The sequence below is a fragment of the Babylonia areolata genome, chromosome 15, assembly GCF_041734735.1.
Source record: "Babylonia areolata isolate BAREFJ2019XMU chromosome 15, ASM4173473v1, whole genome shotgun sequence".
In the NCBI taxonomy this organism is placed as follows: domain Eukaryota; kingdom Metazoa; phylum Mollusca; class Gastropoda; order Neogastropoda; family Buccinidae; genus Babylonia; species Babylonia areolata.
Window position 1 is genome coordinate 13,749,893 of NC_134890.1, and position 21,634 is coordinate 13,771,526.

A 21,634-nucleotide genomic window follows, 5' to 3' on the forward strand; every position below is an offset into this window, starting at 1 on the left:
TTTGTTTTCAGAGGTCCGGGTTTGTTTCCATACTATTTTATTAGGAATGAATAAAGATTAAAAAATGTTTTCTGATTCGTTTTCAGGTCAAGAGTTGATATTGTACAATTTGGTTAGTAATTGATAAGAAATGATAAATTTGTTTTCAGAAATCATATTTGATTTCGTTCTATTTTAAATTTTTGTTGACTACTAATTAGCCTATCCCCAGCTGGCCTTATCAGCCACCAGTGTAGCTAAGCCATGATGATAGATATAAAAATGATAAATTTGCTTTCAGGCATCAGAGTTAAATCAGGATGGCGGAGGCCGAGCGACGGCCTGGTAAAACCCCTCTTCGCAAACAGCCAGAGATAGAGGAGGTGGAGGAGGGTGGTCAGTCACAGTCACAGTCACAGAACGCAGCTGACGCGTGTGTCAGCAGCAACAACAATATGGTGGACACTCGGGCCAACAGCAACAACGGGGAGGAGGAAGATCAGGAAGCCTCTGCTGAGCATGGTGAGTGGGAAGATTTGTGTTGTATCATTTTATTTCCTGTTGTTGTTGTTATTTTGGGGGTGCCTCCCAGAAGTTCGGATATTTTGTTTTGTAAAGTGTACATTTCAGTGATGGTGAATGATGATGGTGGGGGATGAACATGATGCTCTGGGGGTAGGGGGTGGTCCTCATGGTTTAGGACTTGTTGACAGGGCTGTACTCAGATAATAAAGACTCATGTATCCTGGCATAAACCAGACACCTGCGGTTGTGTTGTTTATATTGTGTGTGTTTGTATTGTATGGTGTTATATTGTTTTTATTGTATCATGTATGGCATGCAAGGATGTATTGTAATGGGTATTGTGTTGTATGTATTGTAATATGCATTGTATTTTTATTCTGTTGTAACTTTTATGTATTGTATTTTATCAAAGCAGACTTCCCTCTGTGAAATTTGGGCTGCTTTCCATATAGTTCAAGCATGTTGTCACAGTGCAACAGCACCCATATATGCCAGGGTTAGCCATTTTGTTTGGGTTCTTATATATTGCTTTTACTTTTAGTGTTTGCTCAGTTTATCAGCTCATCTATAAGAGGAGCAGCCAGACCACCACTCAAGATATAGCGGAAAGTGGGGGATGGGGGTTAAGAATCCCATTCCCAGTATGTGAGTGGGACTAGATCTCATGGACACTCACTTCCAAATGCATGCATTACCACTAAGCCACCACTTGACTGAGATGGCCTGGTAGTTAGGTAACTGTGTTACACTGAGAGCATGCATGATATGGTTGACCAGGAAATGGATAGAATAACTTTTTTGAGATTATACAAACACAAGGGAGTTAACTGGTCTTTAACCCTTTGACTGCTGAACCTGTGAAATGAGTTCAATGTGGAATCAGTTTGAAGGGCAGTTAGCTTTTTTGTTGCCCTTTTCAGTTATGTAATTGATTTGGCAGTTGCTAGTCAAAAGTAATGTCATTCCAAATACTATCCCAAAAGGAAGAAGTCCAAATCACAAAATGTTCACTGATATCCTGGCCTGTAAGCTGTCTTATCTCATTGAGGTGACAGCCCATATTTTACAATGCACAACTGTCAGCAGTAGTCAAAGTGTTGGAACAAAATATTGGTAAAAACAAGCAGATTTCCCTCTTGTACTGTAAAACTACAGACTCTACTGAATTTCAGTTATTAGAGTTTGGGTTGTTTCTGAACAACTTTGGTTCTTCTGTGCAGTACCTCGCAGCCTACCATTAACCACCAATGGAGCAAGAGCAAGTTCAGACCATTCTGAAGCGCCACTGGGCCTGAACTTCACGATGCATTCGGCAGAGCTGCCCTCCTCCCCAGAGATGGATATGTTGCGGAAGGATCGAACCCTGAAAATGAACCCAAGCGTACGTTTTGTTGTGTGATACCCACCTGGATGATTTTTTGGGCATTCGCGCTTATGTTTGTGTGTGTGTGTGGTTTGGGAGAGGAATGCACCCTTATACATCATGTCCTAGATTTGTCCATGTTTCATTTCTGCTGTGCCTGTTTGAGCACCATTGGGTCAGTTAATGACAGTAATGGTAGTAGAGCTACAAAGTGTGTGTAACTTTAACTGTAAGTGTAAGCCTGTGGCTGTTGTGGTCAGACTTTTTTTCTTTAATTCATAAGCACAGTGCATGGCAGTGAAGCGATTTGTGTGTGTGTGTGCATATTTCTCTCACAGCTTCTCTGTTTTGGGGTTGTATATATATTTATTTCTTTTACACAGTTACAGTCTCTCTGGGGGGTTTTTGTTGTTTTTTTCTGCCATATCTGTTGCATGTTTATCTTGTCTGTGCCTCCTGCAGGTTTGGCTCCCTCTCTTATTTCCCTCTTTCTTTCCCCCCACCATGCCCACCCCCTAACCCCCCAGTCTCACCCCCATTCTACCAGTCGTCTGTTTTCTTTCAGAATTTGTGCACTGGACTGTATATGTCTTTGTATTAATTTCTTCTAAATGAGAACATATTATGATGAAAACTGTGCTTTATATTATAATTATAGTACCATCAGGAAAAAATTAATTGACAGTTTACTTCAGCAAGCACATAAATAAGCGTTCAGATTCATAAGCATAACCCCACCAGAAGTTCCAGTAGAGTTCCGCTCAGCAGAAAGCAATAAAATCTGGCCACGAACAGCATCCAAAGTTTCCAGAGCATGGAAACGTGGGCTGCTTGATGGTGCCGAATTGGGAATGCACAGTTGACCTACCAGAGGGGAAGAAACACCCGGAAATCATCAGCAAGAGCGGCATGAGACCTGACATGGTACTCCACTCCAGGCAACGAAACAAGTGATTCTGATTGAGCCCACTGTGCTATATGAAAGCAGAATGGAAGAAGCCCACATCTACAAGACCGAGAAGTATGCCAGTCTAACCAGCAGTCTGAGAGAATCTGGCTTCCAAGCCAAAGTCCTCGCCATAGAGATAGGTGCAAGAGGGTTTGTGGGTGCATCTGCCTACAGCCTCATGAAACAGCTGTCGATTTCTGGCAGAGAGAAGACATGGGCTCTCAAGGCAATGGCAGAAGTAGCAGAAAAGAGTTCCGGCTGGACCTGGTCGAGGAGTAAGCTTCATAAGGATTAAATTTCCCTACTCAAACTAGGCGTACGATTGCTCAGTGGTTAAAACGTCTGCCAGAAAAAAGGTGACTCAGTTCTGAAGTGGCGGCCACCCTGGAGGCATGGGTTCGAACCTGCTGAGGACCAGGGAAAAAAAAGAAAAGGCGGCAATACAAGGGCCTCCAGGCCCCCTTAGAGTGTAAGGAGTTAAGGGCCGAAACACTTTACTGAGGGGGGCTTCTTCTCTGAAGACCTTGTACTGTCCAGCTCTCCCTAGAGTTTCTTATCACATGCGCAGACATGTGCGCATACACATTTAGATACAAACATGCACGTACACACACATGCACACACACGCACACACACGAACAATCAAACAGAAAGTAATGAAAATCGATCTGCTCTTTATTAGTTGTGGAACAGATGACATTTTGTTTCAGTTTGGCTTAGTCTTTGGTACGAAAATTTTCTGGCCTGGAAAAGTATTGGGTTTTTTGTATGTGTGCCTCTGGTGGTTTGTTGTTGTTGTTGTTTGTTTTTTGTTGTTGTTTTTTTTGTCATTGTCATTTTCCACAACTGTCTTTTCCTCATTTGTTACAAAGTACTGAAAGCATCAAGATTCAGAATTGGACATTTAAGGTTGTGTCCTACATTTATTTATCATAAGCTTATCAATTAAGCTTGTCATGATTTATAAGGAAAGAGGAGTAGAGGGTAGGGAGAACGACAACCATGAAACTTTTGTATCATCAGTACCCTAGATAGCTTTTCCTGTTACAGTTTAACAGTGTATGTTTTCTAAATAAAAATTTGATGAATGGGATGTGCTGTATATGTTTTCTAAAAATTTTGAGAAATGGGATGTGCTGTAGAACTGTAAGTGTATAGATCTGCTTTGCACGCTGATGGTGCCACCCCCCACCACCATCCCACATCTCCCTCTCTGCCCGTTCCCCGATCCCCTTCTTCTCTTTGTACTCAAAGTGGCAGTTGGCCAGGGGGAGGGAGAGAACCCAGTTCTGCCTGGCATGTGTCGCTTCTGTACACACTAATCTCCCTCAGCGGCTACTTCACTGCCTTTCTTGTTGGCAGAGAAAGCACCATTTATTGATTTCTGCCTCCCTCTCCCTCTCTGTCCTCTCTCCTCCCTCTCTCTCTCTCTCTCTCTCTCTCTGCTTCCCCCACCACCACCCCCCGCCTCTGCCATTCTTCTGGGCTTTATTCTTCTTCTTTTTTCAGGTGTTTTTGCTTTTGTGTTTTGGGGGGGTTGTTTTTTTGAGGGAGTTGGGAGGAAGGGGGTGTGTGTTTGGAGGGGGGGGGATAAGGTGGTGGGTAGTTGTGGAAAGGGAAAGGGGATGAAGGGGAGATAGAGGAGGAGGAGAAAGGACCAACTACAACAACATTAAAAAAATAAATAAATAAATACTGTTAGGTGGAAGCTGTGTTGGCAGTTTTATTGTCCCGGTACAGCTGAACTTACCTAGTTGGTCTCTTTCCTAACATCTGTTCCATTCCACCTTCTCCACCCTTGTTTTTATTTGAACTTTACATAATATCACCACATTTCACCACAGAAAGAAAGAATGATTTTGAAAGAGAGACTGAAATCTGTCCTTTTTTTTTATTTTTATAGTATATACTAGAAATGATTCATTGACTTCATAAGTTGATTAACACAGAATATTGTACTTGTAGAAAAAGGTTTTTTTTAGTCAGCTCAAACTTGAATCAAAATAAAATGTTGCCAGATCGGTAGATTTACAAATCTAATTAACCTTCATTAGTTTCAATAAAACGAACATAGTTCATTCTCAAAATGTCATGAGCGCATAACTGTGTTAAACTTGAATAATTGCTGGAAATACTAGAGTCATGTAACAATGAAAATTATGATAAATTGCAATTACTATGTTCTTTATTCTTTATTTTGAACATGTCTTGAATCTTTTCCTGGTGGGAGGAAAGGGTGTGGGAGCATGTACACATACATCTGAGTTCATGACTACTGTAAAAGAAAACTGAAACCAGTCACAGTGTGAGAGACAGTGCAGCTTGAAGCTTAGTTATGTCTGCAGACAGATCAACGCTCCCGGTAGGAAATCACATCCAGGTGACACATTCCACACTTGCCTGTGGATCTGTTTTTTGTACAGTTCAGCAGTGTGGAGTTGAAACATTGTGCTGAATATTGTGAGGACTAATTCCCTAAAACCATAGCTTCACTTTGAACAGTCTCACTTTGACTGTTTTCTTGCTACAGGTATTGACTTTTCCAGGAACGTGAACAGTGAAGTTGGGCAGAATCCTGTACATTATCTTAAATTTGGAAGTTTTAATGAAAAAAATCCCCACATAATCTCCCTCCTTTGTTATGTAGAGATTTTGGGGGGGTGTGGGGGGGGAATATCACCCCTCTCTCTCTCTCTGCTTCTCTGTTTTCTCCTGCACCCCTATCTCTCCCTCTCTCTCTCTTCCTGTCTCCTTCTTCCCTCTCCCTCCCTTGCTGACATGAACAAGCTTATCAGTAGTCCCCCACAAATGTGCCTTTTTGCTGATGCTGCCAGAAAAGGCTTGGAACAGCTTCCAAAACCTTTTATCTCCCAAAATGCCATATCCCAGGGATTGACAAGGGCAGCCAGACATGGTATTTTTGGGTATTGTGCATACATGATACAAAACAGATAGGCAGACTGATTGACAGACAGACAAATAGACAGATGTAAATAATTATAAAGCTACATAGCTAAAATAAAATATAGATAGACGGATGGATGGATGGATATAGACAGACAGATATTTTAGTACTTATTTTATATCTTGACAGGTGAAATGGGTTTTTGTCAGGTTAGGATGTGATGGGTATATTGTGTATCCAGTGTTTGGAATCATCATATTTATATAAATTTGAAAAAAAAATGACATGCACTGATACAGTACAGATAAAGTGTGTTTTAACTAAAAATTGTTTTGTTCTAACAAGGAACACTAATATTGTTATCATTGATATTTATGTAAAATTTTAGCAAAAGTTGTTTTGAACATTAGATATTAACATTAAATTGTAATACATGTATTGTCTTGCTTGAACATATGAGTTATATCATAAGATTACGATTGTTTTGTTGTAGAATTTTTTATAAATTGAATGAAAATCTTCTTCAAACAAAGAACATTAATATTTTATATTGTCTTGTTAGAACTTAAACATTAATACTATTTTAGATTAATCTTGATTTTTTTTTTCAGGTAAAGATTGTCTACACACAACATAGAAAATTACTTTGTCTAATTCCACTTAAAGTGGAAAGACATTAAACTGAAGATTATTACTACCACTACTATTACTGCTACTACTACATTCAGATTAATATTGTATTGTCTTTTTCAAACATTATATATTAACATTATTCTATATTATAATGTTAAGTGTATAACAGAAAATGTCTGAATTAAAACATCAAACCTTAAAAGTAAACACTGAAACAGTAGGGGGGGGGAAAAAACGTCATTTTCCATCCATCTTGTGGTGGGTATTGGGTGGGTACTGTGGTAAACATGACTATCAACAGAGGTTGCAGGGGAAAGTGCTCTGTTATTGAGGAGGTGGTAAAACTGGAATGTGTTTCAGACATGAAAGAGGAAGAACAAAATATTAAAAGAAATATATTTTTGTTGTTTTTTCTCCCAGGATTCATCGAATTAAGATACATATATAAATCTTTCTCAGCCTGTGTTGATACTGATACATATATCTTTCGCAGCCAGCTTGTGTTAATACTGTTTTGTAGTTGGCTGTAAAGCACTGTTTACACAGCAAGTAAGTAGGCTGTGCATCATAAGGTTCTAGAAACTGTACAATACCTGATTGTCTGAAAAAGTGACTGGTTCATCTCCTTTCCCTGGTAGTTAGCTGTATTAGTTGAAGGTTGAAAGTCCCATCAACTCTTATGGCCATCAGGCCACTGTGTCTAGGGCTTCGCATTGAAAGAAGGGGCCCAATCCTCTGTTTCCACCACTTTGACCTTCCCCAACTGAATTCAGGTATCCATTCACACAAGGGAAAGCTGAAGTAGAGTGCCTTTCCCAAGGACACAACATGCTGAAATGGGCCTCTGTTCACTGGTGAAGTCCAACACCAAAATTCTGCCACAGTGTCTCCTGAAAGATTTAAGTTCTAAATGTAACGTTTGAGTTCTGAAATTTGTGACTAGTATATGTTAACATTCTAACAAAATTAATCTATATCCAGTTTCTAAGAGATATTGAATTTAACTTTTAAAAATGTCAAATTCAGTTTAGAAAGAAAAAGAGTAAACAGTACCATGAGGCCTCCAGTATAACAAAAGTAATTTTTTTTTTTTTTTTTTTTTTTTTTTAATATGTAATTAAAAATGACAAAAGTACAAGTGAAAAAAAATATACCCCAAGGCTGTCTGTCTCTTCCATTCAGTTTCCCCATTCCACCCACCCATGAAGGCTGGTGTTTTTACTGTCCCAAGTTCACATAAACTGTATTCTACCCCCACCCCCTTCCCCCTCTCACAACTTCCTATTTCCCCCACTCCATTATCTCCACCCAAAAGCTAGTCTGTACATTTCGAAGATAAACTATAAATCTCCCCACCCACCCATCACAACCCCCTTCTACTCCATGATCTCCGCCCTAAAGCTTGTGTCTGTACTGTCCCAAGTCAACATAAACTATAATTCTCACCCTCCCCCCCCCCTCCCCCACCCCCATTACCTCTATACACCACAGGGTTTTTGTTTCATGCCTGATACTTATAATGGTGATATGCGAGAAGCAAAATCAATGGAGCCAACCAGTTCTGCTTTGTCATTCCCTCTCTTCCCCCTCCCATTGGCGGCCTGCACTGTTCGCTGCTGCTTGCTAGCTGCCAGTCTCAAATTTTCAGAAAACACAGAAGGGGGCTTATTGATTGCAAGTGCCAGTGGCACCGTTGTTTGAGTATAGGGTTACTTCCCCTTGGTGCAGAGTGGAGGGATGGGGGAGGGTGGGGGGGGGATGTTGGAGGGTTATAGGAGTTTCGGGGTGGGGGTGGGTGGGTCCTGCTGTGATGAATTGATCAGTGTGGGACCATCATACAAGAAAAAGCTTTTTGTTTGTAACGGAAAACTTTTGACCTGTTGAGCTTGATCAGGGTTGAAAAGATGGATTTTTGGAGGAAGGGAAGAAGCTTTTCAGCAATTTCACTCTCCTGTCTTTTTATGTTGTTGTTTTTTTGTTGTTGTTGTTTTTTTTTGGTTTGTTTTGGGGATTTTTAGCCAGAACAGAAACACAGTTTGATATAGTTATGATTTTCTTCTCTTTTTTGTGATTGCTTTCAAGGACCAGTGAAAGCCATCTCTAATAAAATGTGTTGTTTCAAATGCTTTCACACCCCTCTGTATCAGTTCATGGGATCAGTTTCTGTTTTGAACTCAATTGAAACTTTTTTATAGTAATATCACAGATACTAAAGTATTAATATTTAAAATGAGATCAGTGTCTAAAAAAAGAAAAAAAACCAAATTATCCTCTTCCCATCTGCCAACCATCTTAGGAATGTACTTCTGTATGTGTGTGTGTGTGTGTGTCACTGTGTGTGAGTGTTCAGGTGATGTTTGCGTGTTCGTGTGTGCGTGCGTGTCTGTTTGTGCATATGTTTGTCACTGTGAGTGTAGGAGGGGTGGTTTGCATGCTTGTATGTGCTGTTTTTTGGTGTATGGTATGTCGAACTTGGAACGTATGTGTATACTATATATGTATGAATTACTTTTATTGCAAATGTCATAGAGTTCCCTTTCTGGGAGGTATGAGCATCAGTTTGCATTATTATTATTATTATTGTTAATGTTATTAATGCTTGCAAGTTTTGTTAATAGAAACACAGTTGCAGAAAGCAGGAGATTAAAAAGACACAGTTCAGACTGAACCATGGTGAAAAAGACATCATCCTCAGACTTTGAGAAACCTGAAACTAGTGAAAGGTGCAAATGCTAGTAAAACACGAGTGTTGATGAAACAACAAACATTGGCATTTCCTGTTAGTGTTACATAGTCTGTACATTGTGAGAGTTGTTTTAGTGCATGTAGAAAAACAAAATGGATTGTCCAGGACAGCTGATTAAACCTTCTGGTGGACAAATGGAAATGCTCTATCTACTTTCCATCGGGCAGCCAATTTTTTTTTTTTTTTACTTTAGTCAGTGAAAGTGAAAGGGGGCTTGAGCAGTCACCTTCAGTGCAGGCCCATCACACTACCCTCATTCCCTTTAACCCCATCCTCGACACTTTCCGACCCCAGTTTTTTTTCAGAATGGAACCCTGGCAAAATGCATGTTCCAATAATAATAATACTTCTATACATTAATATAGCACATGTCAGCGTAGAAACGATAGATCTGCTCCCTTTATTTCTCCCTCTCAGGCTAGTGAGACAGTCACAGAGCATGCCATTGTTGGCATGTTAAAGTCTTTGGCCATGAATATTTCTTCACATAGGCCTGGGTAAGAGAAGTCTGTGGCATGTCGCTTTTCAAGTTTCTGTTGGAGTTTTCCAACACTGGAAGTCGTGAACCTTCATCATCAAAGAAGAGACTTCAGGTTATTAATTTACTTAACTCACTGTCTCTTTATTTAGGTGGGGCAAGTGACAGACATTGGGTTTTTGTTTGTTTGTTTTTCCTTTGCTTGTACCAGGACAACTGAAAATTGTCTTGCAATTTCTGGCCCTGGTAATAAATTCTTTTGAAAATAAAACCCAACTGTTTAATCCAAATATATAGAAAATTTATATATAAAGTATGTGAATTATAACTTGGAGGAAAATACATTTCTGGTGTGTGCTTGGGTTCTGTCTTTCAGTTTTCATCCCCACTCCTTGTGTCAGATCTCAGTATCATCACTGGTTGCTGTGTGATCATTATTTATGATTATGTTATCCTCAATGACAAGACTTCAGCTACACTGATTTATCTTGTATTTGAATATGTGTGGGTGAGGGGTGTTGGGAAGGTATGTCTGTATGTTTAAATATTCGCATTCATGTATGTATGTATGTATACATGTATGTATTATGTGTGGGGGGTGGTGTTTGTATGTACACATGATAGTTCGCTAGGTGGATTTGATGTGTACATAAAGTGATAAACATTGATGTAATGAATGTGCTTTGTTGAATATTATTTGTTTTGTGAAGCACCTTGAACAGTTTTTTGGATAGAGTGCTGAATAAGTATACATGATATTAGTATTGTTAATAATTTTTATTTTTTATAATGTTCTGCAGTTTTCCTCAAAAGCCAAACCATTGATGAGAGGCAAGGCCATTGATGACAGCAGCAGCGTGCCCACACCTGAAGTGAAGGTGATAACCACACCTGCCCCAGACAATGATGATAATACTTTTGAGTTCACTACACCCCTGCCTCTGCTTGGACAGGTGAGAATATTTTATTTATTGATATTGTTTAATCATTGCCCCAGGTTCTTCAGTGTTTTGGGGGGCTGCAACCCTGGTCAAATATTAGGTTAGAAATTGGCAGATACAGATTTACTGAAAGCTGTAAACTCATTTTGAGGAAACAGTCAGCTAGTGCCTATATAAACCCTGCTCTTCCACATGTTATTTATCTTGTCATTTGTGATTTAGGGAAAGTGTGTATCCAGATGATGGTAACTTTTGACATTATTTTTTCTTCTGTCCTAAAAGGATGGGAGTATGCACCGGTCAGTATTACAGAAGAACGGATCTCTGAGTTCTGATGCCGGCACAAGTAACTGTAGCCTGTCCAGAGGTGAGTCTTGGTCTGGATGTCCCTCTACCTGTTCATCTGTCTGTCTGGTTTGTGTGTCTTGTGGCACTGTGTGTGTGCGTCTCTCAGTCCCGTTGTCTCTCTCCCTCTCTGTCTCACCCTCAGCCCGTCTCCATCTGTCTTGTTAACTGCTGTTAATGTTTGTTTTTCTTCTCTCTGTCACATTTGATTCAGCAGTTACAAAACATCTTTCTGTTGTATTTAGTTTTCTGAGGTTGAAAAAGGAGAAGAAAAATTGTCTTTATTTTTATGTGTCTGTTGTTCTGTTTGGATTATTCGCCTCCATTATAACAACAACAAAAACAATAACTTACTAGATATAGATTAAAACAAAAAGATACACCAAGATGATGACAATTCAGATTAGAGTTTTTTCATGGGCATTGTCAAAGAAACCATTGTTATATTTAGATTTTATCGAAGGTGTAATGATGTAAAAAACATATTGTTTAAATTTATATTCATGGAGACTGCAGCAGACACACAGACTATTGATTGTGTCAGTCCTGATTTTCAGGGCTTTTTAAACATTTTGATTACTTCATACAGTTGCAAAGATGGATAAAGTTTTAGAAAGAAAAAACAACAACAAAATACCACACCTGTCAGACTAAATGTGATCAGTAATTGTGCAACTTAAGTTTTCATCAACATGAGCAGTGGTTTTTGGGGGGGGGGTTTTGTTTGTTTTTTTGTTTTTTGTTTTTTTAAAGCTGTGAAAATGTGTTTTTATCTATATTTACATTGTCCTTATATGTTTGTGCTGTAGTTATTATTATTATTATTTTTTTTTTTTTAATTATACGGTTGTCAAACGGGGTAAACAGAAGGGAAATGATACGCTTAGGGAGTCTATTACCCCCAGCCACTTAGGATTTTATGGCCATAGTGGAATAGTAATTTGCACAGGTTAGGAATCAGTCCCTTCTGGAGTCTGCACTCATTGGTCACGTTAAATGTTAAACTTAATTTTAGGAGCAGGCATCGAAATACATTGAATTAAAGCGCTTTCCATATTCATACATAAGCATAAACGGCAAGCAAACGGAACTAACTTATATAATGTTTTTGGTTCTGTCCACATGTGTCAGTTTGGAGGAAAAAACTGTCAGTTTCAGTATATTTTCTTCGTTTTTCCTTATCAATATGACATGGAAGCCTGCCAGAGCTATAAACTCCCTAGTGTTGAATGGGTTAATGTTAGCAAAAATGCACAACATTTTTGCAGAGTCAAGCATGGAAAAGATCTCCAACATCTACAAGGACAGCAGTGGGGTTGACCTGGAGGAGTTCATCAAGAAGACCCTGGTCAAGTCCAAGAAGGACAAGCAGATGCTGCTGAACCTGGAGAAGGACTTCAAGATCTTTGTTGAGTCACAGTATGTACATCATCCAGAAGTCTTTAGCAGAGAGAGTGTATGACAGTCATATGTGTCCATCTGTGGCCATCAGAACAGCAGAGGTGGCAGCTGCTGTCCTGACACTCTGGGCTAGAATTTGATTGTAGTGGAGAGGGATGAGATGGTATGGAAGGGGTGTGAGAGTATAGGGTCAGTTTGTAGGGTGGTGAAAGGGAGAATAAGAGAAAGAAAGGAGTGAGATTAATATGGTATTTTACGCACATTTATTTTAGATTAGGTGTTTGGTTTCTTATAAAAATGTTTTGCGTGCAGCTGAATGTCACTTTTCTGTGTTTTATGGACAATTAAAGTTGTATCTTGTAGGGACCAGCATTACCAGTTGGCGGAGATGTGCTCCTACGACCGGATGATCTGTCACCGTGTTGCTGCCTTCTATGGCATGGACCACAACATCGACAAGTCAGGGAAGTGCGTCATCGTGTCCAAGACCAAGTTCACACGAATGTAAGTGATGAACCCTAATAACTTTTATAAGACCAAAACAGATCTGAGCACTTCACTTACCTCTTGCAATGTCTGCATTGGCTCCCTGTCTCACACAGAATAAGGTACAAGATCAGCACTCGGTGTCATAGATGTATTAACAAATCCACACTTCCTGTCTCACACAGAATAAGATACAAGATCAGCACTCTATGCTATAAATGTATGAACACATCTGCTGCTCTTTCTCTGTCTCAGGACTTTACTCTTTTTGTTTTGTCAGTTCTCTGCACTCCGATCTTTCAAGTCTGGCCTTACAATCTATCTTCTTCCAAAATACCCCTCTCCCCCCTTTCTTGTTGACAGTTTCTCTAGCTTTGTACTTGCATGTATTCATAAGTTTTCTTTTTCTTCCCACAGAATCAGAGTAGTACATGCTTGTGAATGACTGGCGTGTAAACACTTTGATTTCTGTCTGCACTGTATAAATACTATTTTAATTACACATACTACACATTGAACCACTGATGCACCAAAACCGGGTTGGTGCAATATCTTTCCATTAATTCTCGGACAAGTTTTCCACGGTCACTTCGGAAAGCGCTAACCAGGATGAAAAGATATTGCACCAACCTGGTTTTGGTGCACCAGTGGGTCACGGTAAATTTGTTAGAACAAACATAATTTTAGGGGGGAAAATTCATATTATTATCATCAAAAGTGATGACAACTGTCACAGTTGTGTAATGTTTTGTTGTGACCAGTCACAATTCATTCCGCTTACACCAACATAAAAAAAGTTGATTTGGGGCTGATCAGGGTCACCCACCTGCTTTCTTGTTTAAAGCAGCTTGGTAGTGTTGAGGCATACATTTGGACTAGCGATTCACACTATTGTCATTTTGTTCAGGTTAAGTTTGTTTTTAATCCTCTGGCAAAGAATTGATGGAATGATCAACATAGAGGCATGACCTAGGTTAATTTGCCTGAAAGTGACTGTTGTTGTGCCTGATTTTCATATCCAGGTTTGTTTGGTTTTTTTGGTTTTTTCGTTTGTTTTTTCACCCCAGGTCCTGTGGGTTCAGTATTGACAGAGTTTTCAGTCCTATGCAGTCATCTGAGCTATAAGCAATAATGACAGTTGAATAAATGCCTCTTTCCTTATAACCCTATCTCCAAGTCCAACCACCTTTTCTTCAACTTAATATCTCTGATTTGGCTTCCTTCTGTTCCTTTCAGTCTGTACATGCGTAATCTTTGTGGGGGTTTTTTTCAGCCCCACATTCAGTTGTGAGGAATATATACGAACAGCGGAACCAGACGACAATGGGTCAGAAAAAAAACAAATGAGATTATTAAAGAAACCTGCCAGTATGGAGGAGAGGGTGAGTAATAGGTTGTGCATGTTGTGTATTCTTTGTTGTTCATGTAGATGATACTGTCATCATATGTGTTTGTGAGTGAGAGTGTGTGGAGGTGGGATCAGTGCATACACATGTGTATATGTGTATATGTGATAATGTGTGTGTGTGTGTGAATGTGGGTGCCTAAGTAAGTAAAACTGCAAATGTAAGAGTTTGTTTTTTATTACCATGTTGTGAACACACAAACATGCTCATACATGCACTCATCAATTAGTTTTTGTTGTTTTTATTGTCTGATCACACTCCCTTCTCAGTATGTGTGACTAGGGCTTAAAATTCTAACTGAGGGCTTTAGATTACAACTGATGTGCAAGCCAAGACCAGTAAAATTGAACATTAGCCACAGAATAGTGCCAGTGCTTGCTCATTGGTCTTGCAGGATCAGTATTTCTCCTCCAGAAAAGATTTACTGTCTTTTGCAAACAATACCACATGGATATTGACTTGGCTTCAGAGGTTGGGGGGGGGGGGGGGGTAGTGTGTGTGAGTGTGTGTGTGTGAGAGAGAGAAGTTTTTACTGTACTATGAACTTACAAATAGCTGTGTATTTCTGTCTTCTGCAGTGTGTGATTACAAGTTTTTTATGATAACTTTCAAAAAACACTACATACAACACTTTTGTTTTGTTCTACCTTTTAAAACTTTGATGTGTAGCATATCCAGAAGTAAGAGTATTTATGAAAAAAGAAAAAAAAATCCTCCCTTTTCCAGTCAAGAGGGGGAGACAAGGCACAATTCTCTAGTCACCGAACCAAGTCACTGGAAGAGAGACAACGGCACTATGATGAAAAAAGGAAGATAATCTTTGGGGTAAGTTACATCCATTCTCTGGTTTGTCAAGTTGTTAGTATGTGCGAAAGATACAGGCTGTATTTGTGCACGCTTGCATGCACCTTTCTGCAGTAAGAGGTCGACTAAAGAATCTAGGTAAAAGTCGACTTACATGGGATATCAAACCAGTATTTCTGCAGGGATGCATGTCAGTGTCAGATTTTAGTTTGATCGTTAAGGAACATGACAAGCACAGTAAACAGACGGTCAAAGCATTGGACTTTGAATTTAGGGTCCCGAGATCGATCTTGATTTCAGGGCCTTGTGGAGTAAGATGGAGATTTTCTTATCTCCCAGGTCAGCAGATGTGCAGACCTGCTGGTGGATGAATCCCTTTCATGCAAAAGATCAGATGTGTACATGCGGTACTATGTGTCAGTGTGTCGTTGGGTTATGAAAATGCTAATGTACCCAGTTCATGCATCCCTGAAAATGGAATGTGGCTACTGTTTGTTGGGGTAAAAAAAACATAATGTAAATGTAGCTATGAGTCAACATGGGAATTGAAGCCCCTGAACACCAAAAAAGAAGAAAAATATATAAATTTGATGACACTGAAATGGGCCACTGACAGGCAACTGGACATACAATATTATTGTCTTATAATTTTCTGAATTAGGCATTTATTTCTGAGGTTTCTTTAAAATTATAAGAATAACAATAGTATTTTCGATGACTTATATTAATGTGCAATGTTGACCTTTTACAGGCATCATCAGAGGAAGCCCAAGGATGTACTGTGATAGAGTAAGTAATTCTTGGTTTTTGTTTGTTGCCAGTGTGTGATTGTGTATGCTGTTCTCTCTGTGTGTATATGAGAGAGAGAGAGAGAGAGAATGTGTGTGTGTGTGTGCGTGATACATTATAAATTTGACATTCTCAGCAATTGCTAGGTTTCATTTGATGCTGCAGTTTTATTTCCGCGGCTATTGGTGAACCCACAGATAAGCTGTATGGTCTTCTCTCAACTGTGTTAGTGAGGGCTAGGTGAATGCATTTGAAAAAAAAATGAAAAAAAAAAGAAAAGATGATGATGAGTGAATTTATATATATCTATCCACACACACACACACACACACACACACACACACACACACACACATTAGATTTTAATGTTTTTGTTGTCTTGGCCTGTTAAGAAGGCATATTCTACGCATAAGAAAAAAGATTTTGTAGGCTTACTATCTTAACTCTTTTGTTCCTATTTTTCTATGAACCATTACTCCCCCTTGTTCTGAGATCCCCACCATTCACATATTCCCTTCATTCCTGGATTTAGAGAAGAGAAAGAAAGTATGAAGCAGGGTACTTATTTTGGAGACTTACGGTAACGCGGTTCATTACAGTACACTAAGATTGTCATATACTGTTGTGTTCAGAATTGATGTGAGAAGTTGTCTGAGACCCTGTTGACACTATAGGGTGACATCTCTGGAGACACTCGGGTGTAAAACAGGTGACTTTGGGGGTCAAACACAATGCATACAAGTACGTACTACATGCAGGACAGTGTTTTGCTTGAAGGGTATGCACATTCTGCAGGTACTCACCAAGTAGTGCCTCATATGTATCTCAGTGCCACACTGCTAGTCATATCCACGAAAAACTGTCACAATTGTCACTACTATTGTCCTTATCACATGAATTGAACTTTGTCTCAAAGAGAATATATGCCTTTCACTACACTAACAATCACTGAGCCAGAATCAGATCATTATCTACACAATTCTTGAACAAAAACTATTCAGAAACAATACTGTCTCTAAATACTCATGTCCATGTCACAGTCATCATGTAATATGCCACGCAAAGGTGACGTGTGATATACCTTGAAGCAGTCATGCCAGTTACTGCACAAGTATACACCACAATTTTCACACTTGTTACTTTTTTAACTTTTCATCACCTGCTATCTGTGCTTCTGTAGCAACAGCTAATGGCACTCTCTCCTTGTCATTCATTTGAAACGGATCGAAATCATTATCTGTTAGAGCGTTGTAAAACTCATCATCAGAAAACTGGTCACAATCCGAACTTTCTACACATTCCATTTTTCTGTGTGCGTGTGTCTACACAGCACAGTGGCAAGAATGTAGTGGCGCCCACTTTCCCACGGCATAGGGAGGGGGAAGGGGGTGTCTAGCATCCATTCCACTCATAAACACTGCCCCACTAGTGACCCAGTAAAGGATACATGACGCGCACTGATGACGCGACTCGCGGGAAGTTCAAAGCGCTTACCGCAAGAACCAATTTTCCGGGCTGCAGGAAGGAAAGGGGAAATTCTCTGCTGCACGGTTTTCCGGCCTCCAGGAATGAAGAGTAAAAATCCTGTAAACCGGAAAACCGTGCTGCAGGGATGAAAGAGTTAATGTCAGGAAATAAAGTGAAAACAAAAGGTTGGAGGAGAAAAAACAACAATACATTGAAAATAAAGAGGGATATATATAAATTTTTGAAGATTAAACACAAGTAAATTCAGTAAATGCCTGACCTACACACAGTCAGACCAAATGCTCAAGTCAGGCTTTTATAGTTTACTATAGGATAGATACCAAACATAAAACTAAAATGGAAGAACACTGCAAGGAAGGCCAGTTTTTTGTTTGTTTTTTTTTGTTGTTGTTTTTTTTTTAACTCTTTTGCCGCCATCGGTGACTTTATTCGACCAGACATTTCACTACCATGGGTGATTTTAGTTGATGTTAAGGAGTCACATTAAAAGGTCTCTGTTTTTTACATTGCAACAAAGCTTAACAGGTGCAGCCAACTTTCCCATGCATACGATATTGACTTACCTTCCCCCCATTGACAGAGTTTGAAATTAACAAGTCCGTTGTGTTGTTCAGACACATACCAAATTGTGTAATTGAGAGCATCAAGTCTTAAATATTTGGCGTTGGGGAGTGTTTTTCACACAATAGCTTGACAGTGAAAGAATTTTTTTTAAAAGGGGGTTTGCTTTCTGTTGTTGTTGATTTTTAATCCACTCTATATAATTTTATCAAGCAGGAAAGAAAAAAAAAGTTGCTAGGTCATGTTATTGTTGAATATTTTCTTGCCACAAATTTTATCCAAGGAACCCAACCACACTACCATCCTTGATGGTTTGAACAGTATTTTAACTGACAGTCACAATATAAATACAATGGATTTGACAAGACATTAAGAAAGTTTTTTTTTATTAGTCCTGAATAGAAATTCATTGAATTGGTAGGACATCAAGAAAGTTTTGTACAAGTCCTGCTGTAAACTCCCTACTGATACACAGACCATTTGACAGTAATTTACATTTCCTGCATATATGTTATACACATTGAAAAGAATAAGTGTTAAAAAAAGGAACTTGAAGTAAGTTAATTGCATTTTTTGCATACATGTTACACTCACTTTATTCCCATTTTATTCACTCCAACCAGGTGTGAATGGATTCCTGACATATGTCGGGGAAGGTTAAAACAGTGAAAGAAGAAGATGGGGCCTTGTATACCTTTGCAGAGTCGTAGACTTAGTGTATATGAAAACGCTGCCCCGGTGGTTGGGCCTAAATCCTTTTTTTTTTTTTTTTTTTTTTTACAGTGGAGTAGAGCGATGGCATACTGGTAACACATCTGCCAAGGAAGGAAGAGAATTAGAGGGCACATGTGTAAATCCCACACTTTCCAGTATACCAGTCATTCAGAAGAGATGGCAGAATTCTGTAGAAAAATCCACTTTGGTAGGAAAACAAATGGAAAAGGGGAAAAAAAAAAAAAAAAGAAGAAGAAGGAAATGGGTGGAGCTCCCACAATAACTTTAGCAACACGCTTTCCCTGGGGATAGCAGGTTGAATTTGGCACTGAGAAATTTGGTTTGAAAGATTAATACATTTAATAGAATACAGTACAGTACAATACAGTGCAATACAATGCAGTACAATCAGTACAATGCAGTTCAATACAATACAACAAAGTATGAAACAATACATCCATTTAAATGTCAAACCCCGTTTTTCCAGCCATGTTCCTGTGTCCAGTGGGGCGCCCTGCAAGCGGCTGAGCAGCCGTGACTGGAGCAGCACAGACTCGTCAGGCTACGTGTCAGAGGATGGATCACGCCTGCGTCGCAGTATGATGGCCAAGTCGAACAGCTATGGTGGTAAGCCCACCGTTCACCTATCTCCTAACACCAGAACCTGCAGCCTGTCTAAAGCAGGTACTTTGGACCTGTCCTCTACTCTTCTGCTACTACTACTACTTTGCTTGGTTGGGTGTGACTGGCCTGGCCTTGCCTTGCTGTGCTGTCAGGGGCTGGGTGGCACAGGCGACTTTTGCAGCACTAAGTTTTGCTTTGCGTTGAGTGTTCCTAAATCTATGGAATTAAGTGTGGAATTCAGACTGTCCTTAACGCTGACGCTGAGCAAATTTAGTGCTGTGAAAATTGCTCATGCTGCCCAACCCTGTCTCTAGTCGGTTCTGTTCCGTTTCATCCCCCCTGTCACCAGGTGGTTTTGTACACTTTCTTTTGAGTCTTTGACATTCTTCTTAAGTTTTCTTCTTCTTAAAAAAAGAAAATTGTTTTGGATTTTGTTTGTTTTCCAGTTTGGTTTATCGGCTGTTTTGATTATTTTTTCATTGCCAAAATTAGTTTTCTGGCAAAAGATTCAACAAGCATTCATTTTGTAAATATTTTTTCTTAAAATTTATTTCTTGTGTTCTGTTCATCGTCAAAATCACTAGTCAATGAATGGGAAAAAATTGTCTTTTTTCCTAAAAGTAATTCTTGGGTGAATAAACTTAGGTTACCAGTTTTTTTTAAATTTTGAATAGATAGATGAAAAAGGAAATGAAGTTTAGAAAAAAGGAAAAAGAAAAGAAAGGGAAAAAGGAGACAGAATGCTGGACTACACAGTAAGCAATTGTGAGGGCAAAAATATGATTTTTTTTTTTAAATCAGCTTTAAATAAATGAATAGTTTTGATTGATTCATTAAACAACAACAAAAAAAAAAAAGGATTCACATTTTATGACAATTTTCCCAGAAAAAAAAAAGAAAAAAATTTTTTTGATTAAATATGTAGGTAGATCACTAGATGGTTCATGTAGGTTTGTTTTTTTTTTTTTGGTTGGTTGGTTTCTTTAAAGAATGTGTGTGTGGGGGGGGGGGGGGTGGATCCTTTATGATTTTTGTAAAAGGTTTTAGTTTTACTTACAAAAAAAAGGTATCTGTCATTGTGAAAGCACACCAGCAGAATTCAAAGTTTAAGAAGAAGAAAAAAGAGTGAAATAATGAATTTTAAAAACCTCGACCGAAATTGCAGCTACCATCCATGAAGCAGAGGACGATCCGTATAAGGGGCATAAGTTTTCACTCAAAATACCTTACATTTATATTGGTTCCCAACATAATAGTTCTAAATTTTAGGCCTAGTTTGATAGTTTTATGAACCGTGGCCCTTAGCAACTATGTTAGATCGATATACTTTGGAGAAAGTATAAAAGAGGCATTCAGAAACTATGAAGAAGACATTTCCAAGAAACTAAAACACTCGGATGGGACTTTGAAGGATTAGGCTTTGGACTAGGTCTGCAGTTCTGGGCTCTTTAGTTCTGTTTGAAGTAGTGACTAACTTGTTCTGAATTTGAATGTTCTGTTTTGTTGTGATTTGTTTAGTTGCTCTGAATATGTTTTGTTGTTTCAGTTCAGACTGAATCTGTAGTGTTTAGTTACAAACTGTCATCTTGAAATGTTTGCTTTGTGTTGAAATAACCTGAATAACAACCAAGTTTGTTGTCTTCATCTTTATTTCTTTTCTTTTTTTCATTTTGTTAACAGCATCATATTTTATTTGATTTCATTTCTTTACATTTTGTTTTATTTGAAGCACCCTGCATGTTGTGTCTGCGTTTTAACATACAGATGAACAAGAAAAAAGAATTGACCATGATAGATTTACAGAATACTTACCATTGATTTTGTATTGTGGTCCTGTACACATACAAAGAGGGGGTGTGGGGTGGGGGCAGAAAAAAGAATGACACTCTATACTACCATGATTGACTTTGTGTCATGATGCTGATGATTCTGGTTACTGCGGAGAGAGAGAGAGGAGACGTTCACAAAGAGAAGGGAGACAGTTATGAGTGCAGACTCTAGTTCAGGGTGTCTTGGTACAGGAGTGAAAGAGCATTGAATGGAGATGTTTCCACTGGAATATGAATGAGAGAGAAGGAAATTTCTTTTTGCTGGCTGTTTATGTGTACTAACATAAAATATGTGTGAAATTTGACTACAACAAAAATATTTTTTTACTGTGGAGTTTACTGTCCACTCTCAGGATGCAAGAAATACGCTTGTGCTGATAACGGTAAATGCAGAAAATTGTTCTTGTGAAGTCAAAACATTTGTGTTATCCAGACATGCATTGGCTGGACTTTATTGAACTCATTTACATACTATGAAACACACACACGTACATGCCTGTACATACACACACACTCGCACTTATGCATATACACATAGACACATTCACACGCATGCACAGACACACATGCGCGCGCGTATATGCTCACACACATATGCACACACACACACTCATGCATGCAAACACACGCTTATTTGTATACACATAGATACTCTCAGATGCACATAT

The 21,634-nt window shown here is 38.9% G+C and overlaps 1 protein-coding gene across 6 annotated transcripts in view; it reads left to right on the forward strand.

The window, feature by feature from the left end:
- LOC143290449 (uncharacterized) overlaps positions 1-21,634 on the forward strand; it is a 49,430-nt gene that overhangs the window by 12,072 nt on the left and 15,724 nt on the right. For 3 of the 6 annotated variants that reach the window (XM_076599885.1, XM_076599886.1, XM_076599888.1), the window contains exons 2-11: positions 281-501; positions 1,725-1,885; positions 10,379-10,531; positions 10,802-10,886; positions 12,133-12,283; positions 12,629-12,769; positions 14,025-14,133; positions 14,884-14,982; positions 15,713-15,750; positions 19,001-19,197. In XM_076599885.1, the coding sequence (XP_076456000.1) occupies positions 300-501; positions 1,725-1,885; positions 10,379-10,531; positions 10,802-10,886; positions 12,133-12,283; positions 12,629-12,769; positions 14,025-14,133; positions 14,884-14,982; positions 15,713-15,750; positions 19,001-19,197 (1,336 nt within the window). In that variant the 5' untranslated portion in view covers positions 281-299. The remainder of the gene's footprint in view (positions 1-280; positions 502-1,724; positions 1,886-10,378; positions 10,532-10,801; positions 10,887-12,132; positions 12,284-12,628; positions 12,770-14,024; positions 14,134-14,883; positions 14,983-15,712; positions 15,751-19,000; positions 19,198-21,634) is intronic. The other 3 variants (XM_076599887.1, XM_076599889.1, XM_076599890.1) reach the window with 1 other exon arrangement.